The sequence below is a fragment of the Theobroma cacao genome, chromosome 5 (assembly GCF_000208745.1).
Source record: "Theobroma cacao cultivar B97-61/B2 chromosome 5, Criollo_cocoa_genome_V2, whole genome shotgun sequence".
NCBI classification, from domain to species: Eukaryota; Viridiplantae; Streptophyta; class Magnoliopsida; order Malvales; family Malvaceae; genus Theobroma; species Theobroma cacao.
Window position 1 is genome coordinate 27,127,113 of NC_030854.1, and position 18,131 is coordinate 27,145,243.

General features: G+C 28.7%; 1 protein-coding gene across 1 annotated transcript in view; it reads left to right on the plus strand.

Annotated features, from left to right (window-relative positions):
- LOC18598966 (DNA-directed RNA polymerase III subunit 2) overlaps positions 1 to 17,200 on the plus strand; it is a 20,464-nt gene extending 3,264 nt beyond the window's left edge. Inside the window, exons 2-17 of the mRNA XM_018120981.1 lie at positions 8,593 to 8,673; positions 8,758 to 8,889; positions 8,977 to 9,021; positions 9,727 to 9,804; positions 9,873 to 10,012; positions 10,160 to 10,253; positions 11,212 to 11,336; positions 11,416 to 11,551; positions 11,638 to 11,768; positions 13,137 to 13,262; positions 13,348 to 13,403; positions 13,621 to 13,691; positions 14,465 to 14,549; positions 14,634 to 14,737; positions 15,847 to 15,975; positions 17,150 to 17,200. Coding sequence (XP_017976470.1) covers positions 8,593 to 8,673; positions 8,758 to 8,889; positions 8,977 to 9,021; positions 9,727 to 9,804; positions 9,873 to 10,012; positions 10,160 to 10,253; positions 11,212 to 11,336; positions 11,416 to 11,551; positions 11,638 to 11,768; positions 13,137 to 13,262; positions 13,348 to 13,403; positions 13,621 to 13,691; positions 14,465 to 14,549; positions 14,634 to 14,737; positions 15,847 to 15,975; positions 17,150 to 17,200 — 1,584 coding nt within the window. The remainder of the gene's footprint in view (positions 1 to 8,592; positions 8,674 to 8,757; positions 8,890 to 8,976; positions 9,022 to 9,726; positions 9,805 to 9,872; positions 10,013 to 10,159; positions 10,254 to 11,211; positions 11,337 to 11,415; positions 11,552 to 11,637; positions 11,769 to 13,136; positions 13,263 to 13,347; positions 13,404 to 13,620; positions 13,692 to 14,464; positions 14,550 to 14,633; positions 14,738 to 15,846; positions 15,976 to 17,149) is intronic.

Sequence of the window (18,131 nt, forward strand, 5' to 3'; positions counted from 1 at the left end):
ATATATATATATATATATATATATATATATATATTAAAAAATAAATTTATCGCATGCCAACTATTAAGATTATTATGAATTTTACTAATTCTAATTTCTTCGAGTTATTAAGAAAATTAGTTGGTCAAACTCCTAGTGGATTTTACAAACATCATTTTCAAGCTTTGCTTGTAATCTCCTTAAATCTCCATGGTGCCTTTGGATCTCCATCTTCAAGTTACAAAAAATTTTCTATCTAATCCTAGTTTTACACTTTAATATAACTAATTACATTCTACAATCAAGAAACACATTCTACAATCAAGAAACCTCAAGTTACATTTGAGGGAAGTTAAATGAGAAAAGAATTTTATAATCTAGGGAAAATAGAGATAATGTATGGTGCGCAACCTTCCATTCGATCTCTACTCTTTTATTTTCTACTTTCTCGTTCTTCGCATTTGATCCTCATGCATTCTTTTATCTATCTTAAGCCTTTTCCCTTCATTTTCTATTTACCACAAAAGTTAAATCTCCTATGTTCTTAACTTGAAACCAATATTCTCTCCCGAGCTTAGTGGGCAACCTCAATTGTTCTAACGTATAGAAGATCAAGATGTTACAAAAAATATGTAAACTTAATTTTAACTTTTTTTTTTCATTTTGATGTACATGTATATGAATAAAGGTAAAAAGTTATATCAATATAACAAATAATAAAATATATCAAAAAAATAAACTAAATCAATATTTATTTTTTGTAAAAGATTTTATATTAATTTGTATCCTCTTAACTGCCTAACTAGAATTCTTAAGTGAAAAATATAAAATGTTTAATATTAAAAAAGTAAAATATTTTAAATTTTAAGGTAAATTTTAATGTAAATGTACAAAGATAAAGACAAAAATACATATAATTGATATTAACCTTCTTAAATATTCACATAAAATTGAAACAATTTTTTATTTTGTATCCCTCAAACTAGCTACCAAAATTTTTTATATATTAAAATATAAGTTCATACAATTAAATAAAATGTTAATGGTAAAAAATATTTTATAAATTTTAAGTAAGGGTCAGAGAATAAGGATAAAAATGTGTAACATCTAACGTATAATGTGTAAAAAATATCATAATAAATTTAGATTAAATTATAAATGATTTTAAATGTGAAGAAAGATAATAATAAGAATAACTTTATTGAAATTTAATGTAAATAAGTAAGATATACTGTAAGTCAAATAAATATAATTTTTTGAAAAATTAAACATTCAAATTTTTATTCTTAAGTTTAAAGTATGTAATGGCTTATTAATTTTAATCTATAAATAAATAATAGTAAGTAAGATATACTGTGAAGTAGAAAGTAGCATTTTGAAAATGTTAACGTAAATTAATGTGTTAGAATAAAGGTAAAAGTTCATATAATTTATTACAAAATAAAATAATAATTTTTATTTTCTTCAAAATAATTTTAAAGTAATTATTCCTCACACTAGCTACTAGAAATTTTTACAAAAAACTATAGTTTCACACAATTAAATAAAATGATAACGCTAATAAATAATATTTTAAAATTTTAACATAATTAAATGTTTGAGAATAAGAATAAAAATATATAACAATTGGCGTTAAATCGATACGAACTGTTGTAATTAAGTTAAAATAAATTATAATAATTTTAAATATAATAGAAGATAACAATAAGTATAACCTGATTACAATTTAAGCTAAGTAAATAAGATGTATCATAAAGTTGAAATTAATCTTCCAAAATCTTAAAATAAATATGTAATAACAAAGGTAAAAAGTTATGTTGTATAATAAAAAAATGCAATATATATTTTTTTCGTAAAGTTTAAAATAATTTGTATCTCTCGAACTAGTTATAAAATATTTTTACACATAAAATATAATTTTATGTAATTATATAAAATGTTAATGTTAACATTTTTTAATTTTAATATAAACATGCGAGAACAAGAATAATAATATGTCAAATTAAAATCAACCTTCTTAAAAAATAATATTTTAAAATATTAACGTAAATATGTTAGAATGAGGATAAAATTACATAAATTGAACTGAATCTTCTTAAAATCTTGACATACTTGTATAAAAAATTGTATTAGATAAAGTAAAATTAAAATATTTAAAAATATATTATTGGAAACGATTTTAATGTAATTTGTATCCTTCCAAATTAATTGACAAGAATTCTTACGTAAAAAAAATCATAAAATGTTAATGTGAGAAAAATGAATATTTTTTAAATTTTAAAATAAATATTTGAGAGTAAGGATAAAAATGTGTAATTCATATCAACCTTTTTAAAATGTTCACGTAAAGTTGAATCATGTGTTTTTTGGTAATTTGCTGGTGAATTCTACAATAAGGCTAACCTTTTAATAAGGTCAATTACAATAATTTTTAAAAATATAGTAAAAACCTATTTAACAAGTTAACAAGTAAACTTGTTTATAAACTTATCCATTTTATTTTAACAATATAGATAATTTTTAAATCTATCTATTTTATTTCAAATGTTATTTAAATTTTATTTTTATTATTTTTAACCTTAAAATATAAAAATATTATTATTTTTAATATCAAAATTATATCTAACTAATTTAATTCAATTAAAATTATTATTATGACTTGTTATTTTAAATCTCACACATTTACATTAATATTTTGACAATCCTTATTCCACCTTTATAATTTTTATGTTAATTCTTATTACTTTACGTCAAGATTTTTCAACTATTAATTTCACTATAATTATTTTATCCTTACTATTATTCATTTATACATTAAAATTAATAAGCTATTATATACTTTATGTCACGACCTGAAACTCCCATCGAGCCCGTGACAATCGCTGCGACGTCCCGATAGACATTCATTACCCGAAATGTCAATCGAAATCTCGTAAGGCTTAACATCAATTTTTCTCGCTTCCCCCGTGAGTATTAGTTACTAAAATCATGTTTGGAGAGATTATAAACTACTTCCAATTCAAAACAATATAAAAATAAATTTTTCCTCACAGAGGCATTTTGGTCATTTTTCCTTAAAAATCTCGAAATCTACTAAAAACGTAGTAAGCGAGTACAAAACACATAATTCATAATAAAAAATAAGTTTTAAAGTCTAAAATCTTCATTTAAAACGAAATTACGATTATTTGGATATAATAAGAAAATAAAAGAAATATTAAGTAAAATAATTATTTTCGTATAAAACAATATTTATAGAGTTATACGTAAATAATTTTTGTAGCATAAAAGCTAAATAAATTCATACATACTGTAATACAGTAAGTCAAAGTATTTAATTTAATTTACAATAATAAGTGGGCCCTTTGAATAAACAAAAGTAAAGAGGACTGTGAACCTACAGTTTGGAAAATGCAATTCCAATGGTAGTCCTCGATGAGATCAGTTATCTAAAACTTATTCTGAACCTGAAATGGGTGGAAAGGAGAGTGGTGAGATTTTATAATCCCAGTGAGTAAACAAACATCATTCAAAAGATCTAAAGTCGAGTAAAAGGAGACTATTAAAATATTTCATCTAAATATGTTTTTCATAACATAAATACTCATTTCATTTAAATAATCAACATGACTTATAAGTATTTTAAAAGCTTGGCTCCTGCCAAAATCATTCTCGGAGATACCTTGACCGAGGCATTTATCCGAGTCCACCAAGACTGTTAAAAATTTCGTATACACATAAATATATTATTAGTTTGAAAACACAGTTATTCCTTGACGTTAGCGAAGTTCATCATCACAAGGTGCTTCGGCATGACGTGAACTCTATCCATACATCAGGAGATACCCTACACGCCTCTCCGATCGAGGTACATATATATATATATCCGAATTTCGTGCCCCTCTAATAGGCTGGTCCACAGAATCCGCCTACTGTAGCAAGCTAAACCCATCATACAATTAAATTTTGACAGCATGACAGGGCTAATATTTTACCACCTAGCCTATAAGGGTAAAATAAAATAATTGATTCAATTCATAAAACACAGCCCATCCAGTCATGCCAACACAATAACAATATAACATAAGCCATCAATTTCTAATCATAAATTTATAACATACTGGTGGTCTCCAATTACTCTATTTTCAAAATCGTTATTTCGTTTCAAGACAATTTATAAAATCTTTTCATTTAAACACATTTTTGTTTATAAAACCTAAAATTTGCCATTTAACTCATTTTCATAAAATTTCACCAAAACCGAGTTAAAACATACTTTAGATAATTAAAATGATGATAAGGTTACTCACAATGTCTAGAATGAGGATTTTCGAAGTACTCAGATTACTGGTCCTTGGGTGCAATTCCCTTGCCTTTGTTAAAGGACTCACCACCTTAACACAGTACAAAATCGAGAAACTTACTTCATTGGTACTAAATCGAATTTAAACTAATTTAGACTACTAATGCATGATATGAAATGCAAAATACACTGGTAACCATCTAATCCCCAGTATTGGCCTAATTCGACTTATCACCCGATTAATTGCTAACGCGTCCAATTTAATCCCAAATTATTCCATTTCTTTTCTAATGCCTCAATTCACCAAACATTATTCAAATAACACCAATTTTAACATCAAAACCCTCCCATTTCTTCATGGAAAAATTTGGCCATTACAGTGCACTAACACCGTGATTTTTTCTACTTAATTTTTTCTCACCATTATTCATCATTTTCTAAGCCATTTCTCTTGAAATAATAACAATCCATCACCCACACACATTAAGGAAGATTTGGCCAATGAAGATTCATGGGGAAAATGGATTCTTTTCTTGTTGTTTTGCTTCTAAATATGCTAAACTAACTAAAAATACTAACATATCTTAAAATCAATTCAATCCAACATCTTTCTCTCTCCATACCCATTTTGACCAGTCATGAATTCATCATGAAAACATGTAATTTAACCATGAAAAATAAGGAGAAATGCTTAAGGAAAATAGATTTCAAGTTTAAATTGAAAAATCGTACATTTTTCACTTGTTTTCCTTGATTTTCCACACTTTTTCTCTTGAAATCCTCCACCTAGGTTTTGTTCTTGTTTTTTGTTTCTTTCCTTTTGTCTTGGCCGAATATGGAGAAGAAGAATGAGATAAATATGGGCTGATTTTAATAGAAAATAATAAAATATCCTGGCTTGACACATGGCATGTTTCCATTGGTCCATTTTTAAAACTTTAAAAATTTTAAACCTTTTATCTCTACCACATGATTAGTTAAAGGTCAAAATGAGGATAAGGGAAGACCATGTGCTGGACAAGTGTCCTGGTGGTGAAAAATTACTGTTTTGCCCCTAGAGTGATAAAATTACCATTTTGCCCCTATGCTTAAAAAATATCGAAATTACAACTTTTTCACTTATCAACCTCAAATTATACTCCAATGAGTCAAATGTGATCAATCTTAATCAAAAAATTCTTTCAATATTCCAATTTTATCCTCAGGTAGCAAAATTACCATTTTACCCCTAGATAGTGAAAATTCTGATTTGACTCCAAATTAATCCTCGAACTTCGAATCACCATTTTAAGTCATTCCTTAACTGTAAAATTTTCAATTTCACTCTAAAATCTCTATTTGATCTAGTTCGAGGCTTAAATCAACTTTGTTGTTCCTCTAGTTACAATATCAACTTTTGTAAATTTTTCGAGACTCTCTTAGCATGTAAACATGCTATCCATCACGTGTATGTCATGACAAGTATTTTATAAGGTCGGGCTTTACACTTTAAACTTGAGAATAAAAGTTTAAATGTTTAATTTTTTAAAAAATTATATTTATTTGACATAATTGACTTGTTACATTAAATCTCATATATTTATATCAATATTATGACCATTATTGTTCCACCTTTATAAATTTTTACATTGATTCTTACTGCATTACCTCAACGTTTTTCAACTATTAATTTACTCTATAATTATTTTTATTCTTACTATTATTAATTCATAGATTAAAATTTGTAAGTTATAAAATACTTTAAACACGAGAATAAAAATTTATATCTTTAATTGCTCCAAAAATTATATTTATTTTAATTTAATTGACTTATTACGTTAAATCTCACACATTAAGTCAATATTTTGATAATACTTATTCCACTTTTATTATTTTTTATATTAATTCTTACAATTTTATGTCAAAGTTTTTCAACTGCTAATTTTCACTATAATTATTTTTCTCCTTACTATTTTTCATTTATAAATTAAAATTTGTAAACCGTTAAATATTTTAAACTAAAAAATAATGATTTAAATGTTTACTTTTCCAAAAAATTATATTTGTTTGACTTCATTAATTGTTAAGATAAATCTCACACGTTTATGTTAATATTTTATATTGTTCCATGTTTATAATTCCTTACATTACTTTTTACTACTTCATGTCAATGATTTCAAATTACTAATTTTCACTATAATTCTTTTTATCTTTACTTTTATTCATTTATAGATTAAAATTTGAAAGTTATTATATACTTTAAACTTGAGAAAATCAATTTAAATGTTTTTTTTTAAAGCAAGTAGTATATATTTCATTAAAGAAGTACAAAAATCTACCAACAGGGTAGTATAAATATTTAAATGTTTAGTTTTCCTAAATATTATGTTTTAAGTGAAAATTATTAATTGAAAAACTTTGACATAAAATAGTAAGAATTAATATAAAAAGTTATAAAGGTTAAATAAGCATTATCAATATATTGACATAAATGTGTGAAATTTCACGTAATAAATCAATTATGTCAAATAAGTATAATTTTTTTGAAAAATTAAATATTTATATTTATATTCTAGAGTTTAAATTATTTAACAATTTAAAAATTTTAATATATAAATAAAAAATAGTAAAGATAAAAGTAATTATAGTAAAAATTAGTAGTTGAAAAACCTTTACATAAAATAGTAAAAATTAATGTAAAAAATTATAAAAGTGGAACAAAGATTGTTAAAATATTAACGAAAATTTGTGAGATTTAATGTAACAAGTTAATTATATCAAATAAACATAATTTTTTAAGAAATTAAATATTTAAATTTTTATTCTCGAATTTAATGTATGTAACGGCTTACAAATTTTAATCTTTAAATGAAAATAATAGTAAGGATAAAACGAATTATAGTGAAAATTAGTAGTTGAAAAACGCTGACATAAAGTAGTAGGAATTAATGTAAAAAATTATAAAAGTAGAATAAGTATTGTAAAAATATTGGTGTTAACATGTGAGATTTAATGTAATTAGTTAATTATGTCAAATAAGCATAATTTTTTTGAGAAATTAAACATTTAAATTTTTATTCTCGAGTTTAAAGTATATAACAGCTTACAAAATTTAATAAGAAAATGAATAATAGTAAGGATAAAAATAATTATTGTGAAATTAGTAGTTAAAAAATCTTGACATAAAGCTACACGAATTAACATATAAAATTATAAAAGTGGAATAAGTATTGTCAAAATATTGACGTAAAAGTGTGAGATTTAATATAACAAGTTAATTATATTAAATAAACATAATTTTTTGAGAAATTAAATATTTGAAATTTTAATCTCAAGTTTAAAGTATGTACCAACTTACAAATTTTAATAGTAAGGATTAAAATAATTATAATAAATATTAGTAGTTCAAAAATCTTGACGTAAAGTATCAAGAATTAACGTAAAAAATTATAAAAGTAAAACAAATATTATCAAAATATTGACGTAAATGTGTGAGATTTAACATAATAAGTCAATTATGTCAAATAAACATAATTTTTGAGAAAATTAAACATTTAACTTTTTTCTCTTGAATTTAAAGTGTTTTACGACTTATAAATTTTAATATATGAATGAGAAATAGTAAAGATAAAATAATTATAATATTAATTAGTAGTTGAAAAACCTTTGAGGTAAAGTGATAAGAATTAACCTAAAATATTATAAAAGTGGAAAAAGAATTATCAAAATATTGACGTAAATATATAAGATTTAACATAATAAGTCAATTATGTCAAATAAATATAATTTTTTAAAAAATTAAACATTTAAATTGTTATTTTCGAATTTAAAATGTTTTATTGCTTACGAATTTTAATCTTTGCATGAATAATAGTAAAGATAAAAATAATTATAGTGAAAATTAGTAGTTGAGAAACTTTGACATAAAGTAATAAAAATTATAAAGGTGGAATAAGAATTGTCAAAATATTAACGTAAATGTATGAGATTTAACGTAATAATTTAATTATGTTAAATAAACATAAATTTTGAAAAATTAAACATTAAAATTTTTATTCTTAAGTTTAAAGTATTTTATGGCTTACAAGTTTTAATCTATGAATGAATAATAATAAAGATAAAAATAATTATTGTGAAAGTTAGTAGTTGAAAAACTTTAACATAAAGCAGGAAGAATTAATTAAAAAATTATAAAGGTAAAGTAGATATTATTAAAATATTAACATAAACTAATGAGATTTAACTTAACAAGTCATAATAATAATAATTTTAATTGAATTAAATTAGGAAATGTTATTAAAGTCTTGATTCACTCTTTTGTGCTCATATAGGATGGAATTCATACTTTCCAAGACTTTGTTCGTGGAGGGTTGATTGAGTATCTTGATGTTAATGAACAGAACAATGCCCTGGTCTGTTTTCATCTATTATTTGTAAAGTTGTAATTGACAGATTGTGAATCTCAAGGCATGATTATCCCCTTTCTTCATATTTAGATTGCATTATATGAGGGAGAGGCCACATCTGAAACAACCCATATTGAGATAGAGCCTTTCACCATCTTAGGCGTCTGTGCTGGGTTAATTCCATATCCTCATCATAATCAGTCACCAAGAAATACCTATCAGGTTTTGTCTATCGTTTTAATATGCAATTCAGTGATTTTCTCTTTTTATGACATTTAAGTCTTATGCTATGTGTGTGTTTATATATAGTGTGCTATGGGTAAGCAAGCTATGGGAAGCATTGCATACAACCAGGCAAGTACTCTTTCTTATATTTTGTGGTAACAAAATTTTGTTTCCCCTTTCCTGTACAGGATTGTTGTATTCTGGATTGGTGATGGCATTGCATCATGTAAAGCAACATGCTTTAGCTGTGTTTATGAAGATATGAGGCCAGTGTTATGTCTGCAAAAGTCTTGTTGTGCTAATGTAAATATTGTCATATTGCAATTCAAATGTATTACATAGCCTATATGCACTAATGTGAAAACTTGTACTTACCTGGATATTTACAGTATTTGATCTTTGGTACAATAGCTATGCCCTGTAAGCTTTTGTTATTATTATGAAACATTTTAAAATGTTGCCATTGATAGTCAACAGATTCCCTTTTCTTTTCAGCAACCCCCCCACCCAAAAAAAAAAAAAATTCAAAACAACAAATATAAAAGGAGAAAATTGCTTGAGAGTAAATCTCTTGTTCCATAAGGAGAATGTCAATTTATTACCAAATTTTTTATGCTACATGTCCTCATTATATTTGTTGTGTTTCAGTTCTTTTTCCTTCTGTTGGAATGTTTTGTTCGGCTGTTTCTGTCTGAGATGTTAAGACTGTTAGTTTGAGTCTTTTAGATTTCTTTAATTGGTCATTGGCAGGATAAAGAGTTGTAGTTCGTTGTATCTTTTCTTTCAGTGTTCTTGATTTTTTTTTTTTTATAAGTTTGCTACTTGAAATTACAGTTTTCTCGAATGGACTCCGTACTTTACCTGTTGCTTTATCCTCAACGGCCTTTATTGACAACAAGGACAATTGAGCTGGTAAGCATGCAGTGTGTTTTTGAGGGTGGTACATCAGTATGTGCGATAACTAAATACTTTGCTCCCAGGTTGGATATGATAAGCTTGGAGCTGGTCAGAATGCTACTGTTGCTGTGATGAGTTATAGTGGCTATGATATAGAGGATGCTATTGTGATGAACAAGTCATCTCTGGATCGTGGGTTTGGTCGTTGTATTGTCATGAAGAGGTAAACTGTTTTGTAACTTGTTGATTTTATTTCTTTTCTTCCTTCTGGTTGCAACATTGTAATCCTTTGTTGTGTTTGTGCATTTTGAGATCCCACTTGAGTTTAGAGACTCCAGTTTGCTCACGTCAGATATTCTCCATTGAACAGTTACACTGCCATTTATCAGAAGAATTATGAGAACGGTACATCAGATAGAGTACTTAGGCCACAAAGAACAGGACCTGGTTCAGAAAGGATGCAGGTAACACATGATGGTGCATTTATGTAGTTTTCCCACTTCATTCTAATGGATTCTGTATTTTGCATCTCTCTATGGCATCATTCAGGTATCCTCACACCATAATTGCTTACTATGACAAATGATTTAACATGTCTTCATGTATGTTTGGTGGCAATTTTTGCTTTGTTCTCCCTTTCTTGCTTGTTCACTTTGTTTGATTTCTTATTGCCTTTTTAAACTTGATTTTTGCTCTTTCTCTTTTTGGTCTTTCTTGATTCTCCTCTTTTTGTTGTTGAGCCTGTTCAGTTGTCTCCTAGCAATTTTAGCCTTCTTAGCACTCTGTAAATATGCCAGCTATCCACTTGCATGCAACACACTGCAATTCTTGGAAATAATATTTTTATTTTCTAATCAGCAGAAACATTCTCCGAACCTAACCAGTATCAGCTATTATGGGAGAGTGGTCATGTCCTTTTGAGCATATATGCTTTACCCTCAATAGCAGTGAAAAAGACCTGCAAATGGCAGAGTTTAAGATCATATGGAATTTTTCAAACTAAGCACACTCCATTGTGCCATTATACTCAACTCCTTAAAATGATAGGTGATTTAACCATGTTTCTTGTTACTATAGGGTGATTTGCATAATTCTCACTGTCAAAATCTTGCATGCAAGGGAAGCACTATTTCTAGGATGCCCATTTCTTATCCTGTTTTACAATAGGTGATTGCATTAAATCTTAGTGCTAAGTGTTCTCTTTTCTGGTTATAGATTTTCATATAGATATTGGATGATGATGGACTTGCTGCTCCTGGGGATATAACATCTATAATAATTAGGAGTCTCATTCATATTCTGCATGAAATGAAAACACTGTTTCTAGGATTCCCATTACTTGTCTTGTTGTGTAATCTGGTGATGACTTCCAATCTTACTGCTTAGACTTCTCTTGTCTGGCACATTGTTTCTTTATTATAGATACTGGATGATTATGGACTTGCTGCTCCTGGGGAGATAATTAAGCCAAATGACATCTATATCAATAAGGAATCTCCTATTCATACCACAGGGCAACGTGTCCCCGCAGATGGACAGCAAGATATGTGAGTTGTTTCTTTCATGTGGCCATTTTTATTGGTGGTTTAGTTTACCTATGTTTTTTACCTGATTAGCAATATGCAGTGCATATAAACCTGCTAAACAAACATTTAAAGGTCCCGAGGGAGAGTCTTGTGTGGTAGATAGAGTTGCCTTTTGCTCTGATAAGAGTGAGAATTTATGTATCAAGTTTATAATTCGCCATACACGTAGACCGGAGGTATGAAATATAGTTTGATTTCCTTTTGAAATAATATGTTTATCATGAACATTTGGCCGACTCTCATGTTATACTTGTTCATTCAGGTTGGTGACAAATTTAGTAGCAGACATGGGCAGAAAGGTGTTTGTGGCACCATCATTCAACAGGAAGATTTCCCATTTTCTGAAACTGGCATCTGTCCTGATTTAATCATGAATCCTCATGGTTTTCCAAGGTATTTTCTTTTGCTTTGTCATACTAATGTACTGATCATGGCATTTATTCTGAAGCATTTAAGCATTTAGAGACCAGTAAGCATCATGCAGTAGCCCAAATGCTTTTGTGTGCATATTTCGCAATTAAGAGTGGTTTCTTTGCACACATGGAACAAACACTATTACTGAAAAAGATAAATTTCCACACACCAAGTACCTAACACTTAATTTTAGGAGTTCCAAAATGAATGTCTCCTTTTCTAGTAAGTCCTTAAAATTTTAATTTAAAACATTTCCTCATATTTTCAAGTAAAAAATTCAATTTCTGATACTAAAGAAATGCAAAATTTATAATTTAAAAAAGATAAGACAGAATGGCATAAGGTGCTCCTTCTAAAACTGCATGCTAGGTCGAAAATACCATGTAAAATATTATAGAGGAATTTACACAGATCAGTAAAATGTTGATAAACTGATTGCACGCAAAGTGCATAGAAAATTTGGATGTGCAAATGTAAATGTGTGAGTGTGCAATTCCGCAATTGGGCTGCATTTGACACTTTTCTGGCATCAATTATGGTAGCTAAGGTTCTCTTTTCTTTTCTTTTTGTTTTTTTTTGGGGGGGGAGTGGTGGAGTGACCAAGTTTTAGGTGCATAATAACTAAATTTATGATATCTGTTATTTTGTTGATGTCATTAATGAAATTATTTATGTACATTATTGTATGTATTTAAATATATTGAAATTATAGTAAGTTTGTATTCTTGAGCATAGTATAGACTTAAAGCAAGTTATTGTATACATTGTATTTCGTTTTATTAATACTATATACAAAATATAGGACAGTACCATACAAGAAAATAACTTTAGAAAAAGAAAAAAAATCAACATTAAGTATTTGTATGAGAAGATAACTTTGTGTGTAGCAATGTAATTGAGAAATTAAATGCATCATGGAGTACTTGTACAAAGGAATTTTGTGAAAGGTTAAAAAAGTTCACCATGGTAATTATTGATTAGAAAGTTGAAAAGTAATCAAGACTTTGGTAAAATAAATTGAAATTTGAATGGTTGTGTGAAGAATTTGATTAATCAAGGGGGCAAGTAAAAATAACTGAGAAAACCTCAATGGGGCTAAATATAGTTTGGAAAGGCCAAGGAGGACCAAGTTAAGGAAAGAAAAAAAAAAACTTAGAATGACCTCTTAGGCAAAAGTAGGATTTGGAAAAGCAAGGAGGGGTGGCCCATCTGGCTCTGTCCTTGTATGTACTGAAATTACTTATATGCTTTGTTCTTCAGAGGTTGCAATACCAGTTTTATTTATATAGGTTTAATTGGCATCACTCAGTAGATTTATTTTTTACTGATATTCTTCTTTATAATCAGTCGGATGACAATAGGTAAGATGATAGAGCTTCTTGGGGGTAAAGCTGGAGTTTCGTGTGGTAGGTTTTATTATGGAAGTGCCTTTGGAGAAGCAAGTGGTCATGCAGACAGGGTTGAAGCTATAAGGTGGATTACTGCTTCCCAACATATGACTTTAATATCCAAATATTTCAAATTTCAGTTCTCGGAACTTTTCCCTGCTTTGTGACAGTGAAACACTTGTGAAGCGTGGTTTTAGCTACAACGGCAAGGACTTCCTTTACTCAGGTTTTGCTTCTTATTTCATCCCACCTGAAGTAAATAAATGTTGAGTACTAGACATTTGAAAAGCATCATTTTACACATTTTTCAGGTTAGAAGAGCAACCTGTGGTCTCTCGTCTCTTGCACTTTGCATAATGTGTAAAATGTGGATAAAACATGCATAGACATGTGTATTGGTGGGTGTATACATATGCGTCCTGATACTTCTAAATTTGAGCCAGGTATCACAGGTTGCCCACTACAAGCATATATCTTCATGGGGCCAATTTACTACCAGAAATTAAAACATATGGTGAGATTTTCATCCCATTACAGTATGCAACTCTTAGTTGTTGATAATCCTAGCTCTTGGTCCTGGGTCAAAGACATTCTGATAATTTATTTGGTGAAAGAAACTGCAGGTCTAAGTTTAATTTTGGTCCCTCTAATTTCATCAAATGTTACTTTAATCCCTTTTCTTCAATTTTATTTAACTAAATATCTATACTTCTATGAATTATTAAACTAATAAGATTAATACCTTTGCTAACTTACTGTCATTAAGGTGATGACTTGGTGGATAGCATGGCATTTTCGATAAAAAATTACTTGTAAATATTTTAGCCAAATGATAATTTAATTTTTCTTTCTTTCTTTCTCCCTCTCTCTCTCTCTCTCTCTCTCTCTCTCTCTCCACATAATTCTCACTTTTTCACCTTTCTTAACATATATTTTTGCCTTTCAAGCACCATACCAGCCATTAAAAAAGAAACATAAAAAAAATTTCCTTTATTTGATTGTATTCCAAACACTTATACAAGCCAAAAGACACACTCATCAGGAAAAAATATTTCTTAAGAAATAGTCAAACCATCCAATAAATCAAATTCCATCACTGCAACAACTGCCGATGTCCTCCCTCTGTCACCTTTCGTCAGTTGCACAGCAGCACTTACCTGAACATTCAGCTTATAATGAAAATAAATATATACTTAAGTAATTTGTAATGCATTCAATATTAATTTAGCTAGTGGAAGCCCAAGGCTTTGACTTATATTTGCTCATGATACTTTTAATGATGATTAGGTTCTGGATAAAATCCAAGCCAGAGGCAGTGGGCCCCGAGTTATGCTAACTAGGCAGCCTACTGAAGGCAGAGCCCGAAATGGAGGTTTTTGTTTATACATAGATAGAAAATTTCTCCATTTGTGGTTTACTGAAGGATTATATATTATAATAGCTATTTGTTTTCTAGGACTGCGTGTTGGAGAAATGGAACGTGATTGCCTGATTTCTTATGGAGCTAGCCTGTTGATTTTTGAGCGCCTAATGATCTCTAGTGATCCTTTGGAAGTTCAGGTAATAGCTCAATGCTTTTGCACTTTGTTGAATCAGTTATCAAACTCGGGAAACTTATAGTTTTGTTGTGAGTTTTTCAATCACCAAACTGCACATCAGTGTCTTTGTTAGAAGGCTTATTAACAAATTGGGAAAAACATAAGTAACGCTTTAGCATTTAGAAAGTTTTCTTGTCATAGATCACTTCTTTACAGGATGAAGATCTTCTATTAGATCTGTGACCAACTTTTGGCAAAATTCAATTAAGCTTTAACATGTCTGATTTTGACTTATTTTTAGTCATAAACGCTGTTTCTGTAGTGTTCTTAGAAAATCCAATCTGTGATACTACAAACCTTTGCCCTTTCATCTATTTGTGATATTTCTTCCCACAATTAAAACCCTAATTATATCTAATCTTAGGTAATGCTTTTAATTTATGCACATATTGGAAGAAATTTTAAGTATGGTGCTTTTATCAAGTCACATTGCTGGCTGTCAAAATTTGCTCATATCACTCCTGCACTTGGTATTTGTGAAAAATGTTATCCCACTAGTTTCAAATTTGCTGCCCTTGTTAACCAACTCTGTTAACTTTGTTGGTGTGACAAATATTGACCTTTTTATTTTTACATGAAATTATGTGGCAAAAACTAAAATTAAAAAAAGTTACAAGTGAAAAGTAAAGGCTTTTCTTTTGTTTCTTTTGTCTGTCTTTTATCGCTCCTCCTTTCTCTCTCCACTTCTGTTAGCTCTCCTCCCTCAAAGATGCCTCAATTAGAGCTTCATGACACTCATCTCCACACCATATTTTTCGAGATTGCACAGTCATTCTCTTCCTATTTTGAAATATCCTCTTCGTCTATATATGGTAGTTTTATCTCATTTCAATATCTGCCAGTCTCTTCACCTTTAAAGGGGAAGGGTGGCTAAAAGAAGAGCAAACATAGCTGTTTGTTTACGCTTCCCTACTATACTAGCCCTGTGCTTCTCTTGATTTAAGCTAGTCAAAGTCTTGATCACATTTGAACATTTTGAACAAGAATAGAGACTCATTGCGTACTTTAATAGTTTTCTCTGCATATTTTATCAAAGCCATTGTACCTGACATTTATGGAGTTTTCACACAGGTTTGTAGAAAGTGTGGTTTGTTAGGATATTTCAGTCATAAGCTGAAAAGAGGGATTTGTTCTTCCTGTAGTAATGGAGATAATATCTCTATGATTAAGTTGCCATATGCTTGCAAGCTCTTATTTCAGGTATGGTTTGACATTTGATTGTGGTTATTAGCATGATTGAATAAGAAATGAGATCTTTGACTCAATGTTCTAATTCTGTATGTGATGAAGCTTGTTTCTTGGATATTTTGTTGGGAATTTCATGTGAGCAAGTTTCAGTGACTTATTCCTTAATTGTGTTTTAATTGTCTTATGTGCATATAGAAACGTGCTTCTTTTGAGAATCCTTTTTACTTGAATGAGTTTATGGATACGTTTGACTTGTAAATGAAGGCTTTTCATTTTATTGCTAATCAAGGCTCACTATGAGAAAAGTTAAAGTCTCAAAGGTTTAGTGTCGAATTTTCGAATGTCTCCTTTAATGAGTTATTAAAGGCAGGATTTGCATCTTTTGACTAAGCAATGCTGGGCTGGTGATCTGTCCCAGTAAATAATTGTGGACAGCTTTGGTAAAAATGATTATGCAGGTTGGAGGATTAATTAGTCTATTCAAGATTTGATGTCGTTTTCTGACAACATTCCTTGTCCTTTGCTATCATCTAATGCAACAACAATGCAAATTGATGGAATTTGATGGACATTGAGGCATTACTTGGCACTGTTGTGTTTTCAAAATCACGGTTTTTGTTTTGAGAAATTTGGAAGCTGACAACAAATTGTATGTTTGATAAAGTATATACCTTTCCGCTTTCTTGAAATGAAAGCAAAACGTTCAAAACAAGTGGTAATAGAAAATCTTGTTCTCATTAAGAATTCAAGATGGAAAATAACAGTGACCAAGCAATGGCACTGTGGACTTTGAAATTTCATAATATAATTGTGGTAAAAATACTTACCTAGCAGTAGTTTTTGCATGAGGTATGGATTATTATTCTTTACAATATTGTTGGAGTTTTTAAACTCCATAAGGGTTAGATTGTTGTGATATGTTCATTTAAATAGCTTGATGAGACGTGGAAAAATTTCTTCTAATCTCATATGTGAAGTTGAAAAACTCTACCTGCAGTTTTTTAGATAACATCCAAGGAATATTTATATAGTGTGTTAATCTGAATTGTCTCTCATTTCAAATTTTTATTGTAATAACCTCATTGATGATAGCAGGAGTAAATATTTTTTCTACTTTCAATCTTATTTTCAATAATTTATTTGCCACAGTGATTTGATCAAATGCTTTCGAATGACATGCTTTCAGGAACTGCAATCAATGAACATTGTTCCTCGCATCAATTTAGCAGAACCATAAGACAGTCGAAGCCCAATAGAGTATGAATCTCTGTCCAGTGTAATTGAAATACTTAGATTGTATTTTTTTATTGGAAGGAATTGTATGTTTGTTTTTAGTTTAGTTCAATACTATTGATTTGCCAAACGCTGGAGAAAGCCTTTTTAGCTATTCATAGTTAGTTTATTATCAAAAAAAAAAAGAAAAAAGAAATGCATATTTAGTAATTTTATTCAGCTCTTTTGGCTTTTGTGCAATGCGTATTTAAGTATATATAAGAAAAAATCAGATTGATTGCCTTAGTGGAGTTGGCTCTTGATTTGAAGTTGTCAATGAAGGATGATGTAAGGTTGATTCATTTGCTGCATCATATGATCTTATATTTTCTTAGCACATCTCGTAATCATTCAAATACATCCGGATCAGATATGTTTTTTGCTTCTCCTTTTTGGGAGCTTGATACTACTATATCAACAGTTTTCTTTTATGTCCATTTGCAGAGTTACAGAGATGAAATCATAGGTGGTAATATTTTCAGTCTAGTGTGTTAATACAGAATCAAAGTCTTTCATGTTAAGTTAAATTAATAGCCATTATGGATAGTGTTATTTCAAGCTGTGGCACTAGGCTGTGTGGGAGAAGAAAGGAAAACGTAAACAGAAAAAACTGATCCTCTTCTATTATTGAATTTCCTTTTCTTTTCTTTTTTTTTCTTTTAAAACTACTTGCATTTTTTTCCGTTTCTTTTAATCTAAATAATTTCAAATATTTAGAATATATAAAGTAGATATTTTTCAAATTATGTATTTTTTTAGAAAAAAAGAAGAAGAGAATTTTAATGTAATGAATTATTGTTATTAGAAAGAGAGGAAGATCGAGAAACCAAAAAAGAAGAAGTAAAGATAATAAAAGGTAGTACGTGATTCATAAATTAAACAGGATTTTGACTATT